At 42.7% G+C, this 4097-nt stretch overlaps 1 protein-coding gene across 2 annotated transcripts in view; it reads right to left on the minus strand.

Moving 5' to 3' along the window:
- RELN (reelin) overlaps positions 1-4097 on the minus strand; it is a 633193-nt gene that overhangs the window by 27305 nt on the left and 601791 nt on the right. For both annotated transcript variants that reach the window (XM_006882611.1, XM_006882610.1), the window contains exons 59-60: positions 2807-2968; positions 1512-1669 (exon numbers count right to left, since the gene is read on the minus strand). In XM_006882611.1, coding sequence (XP_006882673.1) covers positions 1512-1669; positions 2807-2968 — 320 coding nt within the window. The remainder of the gene's footprint in view (positions 1-1511; positions 1670-2806; positions 2969-4097) is intronic.

Consider the following 4097-nt stretch of genomic DNA (forward strand, 5'->3'; position numbering starts at 1 on the left):
TGATTCGGTGACTGGGGTAATAGGGATGGGTGTGTCAGAGGCAGTGCTGTTGGCGCAGGATAGAGCAGGGTTTAGAGCTGTTGTGCGTAGGGTCGCTATGAGTCAGAAACGACTCAATGGCACACAACAACAACAACAACTTATGAAGATGTCATGAATCCTAAACATTTTTTCTTTTATAAAAATTGTGATTTTAATGAAAGTTTACAGAAAAGTTAGAGTTCCATTCATTCATTGTTGCACACTTTCCTCCCTAACCCCAACCCAAGTTCACTTAAAACAAAATTCATTCATTGTTCCATAATTTCCTCCCTTCTCCCCACCCCTTCCCCTGTTCACTTTGCTGTACACCTCTTATTCTGGACTGCTGTCACACAAATAATACCTAATCACATATTTCTTTTAAACAGTTCTTTCTCTCATCAGTTCCAATGCAGTGCTCATTTTTATTCCCTCTTTTCTTAGTTTCACCCCCAACCCCCATATCAGTCCCGTTTTATAACAGTGGTTTTAAACAGTATTTGTGATTTTGTGACAGAAATATTTTACTCAGCAAAAATGTTCTTGAGGGTCACCCATATTTTAAAATAGTTTCTGAGTTCCTTATATTTCAGTGCTGCATAGTATTCCATTGTGTGAACACGCCATAGTTTTTCTATCCATTTCTTTGTTGATGGGCACTCGAGTTGCTTTCATCTCTTTGATATTGTGCATAATGCAGCAATAAACATGGGTATGCAATACTGAACGATTTTGATGGGTGCATTATGGAATCATGCAGATCATAACAAAAGAATTCATTTAAAAAAAAGAATTATTGAGCATTATGATATGCCAAATGTTAGCCCCTCAGGTTATTATGTAATAGTTAAGTGTCATTTTGTAAAGTCAGTTCTGGAAAGATAGAGGCACTCTATGAAAGGAAAGTCAGATTGTAGGCTTCTACCAGGTAGACAGCAATTTTCTAAGATATATCCTGAGGAGGGACCCTGTTCTAAATATATTGAGACAGTCAGGCAGGAAACAAAAATAATTGTTTATGAGTCATGAAGCCTTTTCAGCCTGACAGAATGATGGAACATCTTGGGTTGTGGCTACATCTTGAGAAGACAGTGTGACAGCTGCTGTTGAGAGAGAGGCTGAGAGGACTGCAGCTTGGCATGATATCTAGAGAAGGGCAGACAGGCCAGGAAGTGGGGAGGCGCATAGGTGGAAATAACCTGCTGGAGCAGGTGGGGGTCAGGGAGCTACATGAAGATGGGGAATGTGAGGTGCTATGGAATATTCTGTGGAGATAAAAATCTGTAGCTTTAAAAATACTTTCAGGAACACAATACAAAACTACTCAGTAATTCATTCTAAGGATAAATAACTCTATGATCAAGGAGTGATTTATTATCCCAAACCCCTCAGGCTAGAGTTTCTATGCATTTTCTGGAGCCTTGGATATAAAGGTTAGAGTCCCTGAGTCTCCTGTATCTTTATCAAAAGTGACAGGTGGGGATTCAGACCTTGGAAACTTTCATCGCAGATGCAGATGGCGCCGGTGGTGCAGTACCCGTGGCCGCTGCAGAGCTTGGGGCAAGCCTCTCCGATGTACACGTGGTCAATCGCCCAGCTCTGCTTCTCAGTCTCTTCTCCCTTCTGGATCCAGCGGAACTGGGTTGCACTGAAAGTCCCACAGAGGAGCAAAGATTTAGCAGCTGTTGTTAATTTCCACGACTGCCTCCTGTCTCTAGAATCTTGTTCTTCTTGTGTGTGCTGCAGAGTCAGAACTGAACCATAGCTGACTCTCAAGCAGATTTTCAGAGGCTGCAAAACCACTCAGGATGAAGCTGTCCATATTTCGTCTGTGGAGCAGCTGGTGGATTTGAACTGCCTATCTTTGAGTGGGCAATGCAACTTATCACTAGGCCACTAGGACTCCCTTCTAGACTCTGGAGATGGGGTTGTTCTTGAGGAGTGGGCCTCCTCAACCTCCCCTCTAATCACTTTGCTGGGAGAATTGAGAACCCTTTCCTCCTCAGACTCTGCATCTTCTCATGAAAGCTGGGGCCTTTCCTGAAACATGTACTTGGAGGTCTTACTCTATGCCATTTTATGTGTCAACTTCCTTGTTAGGGTAGGTCCTTTTTCAAATCTTTAACTAGAATGAATGCTGGTATAGGAAGACTGCAGTCCACTGTGCATACCTTTGGGTGTCTGTGTAGCTGACCATCCTTGTACATCCCAGATCCTTACATCTTGGCTAAGAGCAAGTTGGGAGGGCATTGCACTGGAGTGGAATGAGAGAATTCCAAGTCCTTGTTTGAGGCCTATGACACCAGGCCTGTGATTGAGTTTGATATGTACCATGGTACTTAGTCAAAAGAAAATCTGGGATCTATGACTCCCTCATAAATCAGCCCTTCAGTCATCCTGTAAGGACCTCTGGTGGCCTAGAGAGTTGCACTGCCAACCCAAAGGAAGGTAGTTTGAATCCACCAGCTGCTCCACAGGAGAAAGATGGGCAATCTCTTCCTATGAGATTTACAGCTTCTGAAAATCCACTGGAGGGTCAGTTATGTGTTGGTTCCAGCTTGAAGACAATGAACTGAGCTGTTTTTGAGCTCATCCTATTTCTTCTTGTGACATAGTATTGTCATTTGGGACAAGAGTTGGTGAGAGTAGGGAGGGAGGAGGTAATGGACTCTAGGGCTTTATAAAAAGCTGTGACTTCACTATACCGGTAGTTCTCTGTTTACTGTATGTGCACCGCAAAAATTACCAGACAATGCCATGAGATTGATCTTAACATGAAACCTACCTGGAGGAGACATGGTCAGGCAGCTGGATGGTGACCCTCTTCCAGCTTGAGCTATTGATAGCATTGTAGATAGTGGCTTCATGGAACTGGAAGGGGGAGCAGCCAATGCTGTTTGAAGATGAAGGCAGGCACTGGGTCTGCACAAGCTGCCAGGAATCGGATCTGTAGACAACAAAGATATTACATTGTTATTGTTAGGTGCCACTGAGTTAAATACGACTCATAGCGACCCTATGAACCGCAGATCTGAACTGTCTCCTAGCCTGTGTTATCTTCCGAATCACTGACATTCCTAACCCATTGCTGCAGACATTGTGCCAATCCATCTGGTTGAGGGTCTTCTTCTCTTTCACCATCCCTCCACCTTTCCAAGCCTGATGTCTCTCTCCAAGGAACAGCATCTCCTAGTAATATGCCCAAAGTGTTAGAGATGAAGGTTTATCATCTTTGCCTCCAAAGAGCACACTGGCTGTACCTTTTCCAAGACATTTTACATGAGGTAAATCTCAAATGAAATACATGACCTGTCTAATGTCAATGTAATGCTAAGAATTTGGTTAAATAAAAATATTTAATGAGCCAACATATTTGTACTTATAGATAATACAAAGAAAAAAAAGTCATACAAGATATATTGAGACACAGACAAAAATAAATAAAAATAACTCAAGCATTCCTGTGCATACTAATTAATTCTTGTCAATCCCCCCCCCCAGAAAAAGATCCTGGAGTTGAATGAAAAAATTATCTGTGTATCTTAGTGTAATTCAATACAATTAATTTTTAAAAAGTGGTCAGTGGTAAGAGACAGAGGCATCAGTACACTAACAAGATACAACGTCAAGTTCTTGTGGTAAAGAGCTGTGTTATCAACCTAAAGGCACATGGTTTGAATCTACCAGTTAGTTGCCCTGCAGGAGGATGATGGACCATCAGCTCCCATGCAGTTTACTGCCTCTGACAGCACACTGGGAGTCAGGTATGGGTCGGCTCTGAATCAGTGGTACCCAACAGAAAAAAATATTTCTCACAAGGAAGCTCTGATGTCTGAGTGGTAAGGAGTTGTACTGCCAGTGCAAAGGTGGTTGTTGTTGTGTACCATTTAGTCAGAATAGATTCATAGCTGACCCTCCAGCAGGTTTTCAGAGGCAGTAAATCACACAGGAGAAGACTACCCTTCTTTATCCCACGGACCAGCTGGGAGATTTGAACTGTGTGTTTTTGGGGCAGTTCAAATCCACAAGCTGCTCTGAGGGAGAAAGATGGACAATCTCCTCTCATGTGATTTACT

The sequence above is a fragment of the Elephantulus edwardii genome, unplaced genomic scaffold, assembly GCF_000299155.1.
Source record: "Elephantulus edwardii isolate Elephantulus edwardi_28Jun2011 unplaced genomic scaffold, EleEdw1.0 scaffold00022, whole genome shotgun sequence".
NCBI classification, from domain to species: Eukaryota; Metazoa; Chordata; class Mammalia; order Macroscelidea; family Macroscelididae; genus Elephantulus; species Elephantulus edwardii.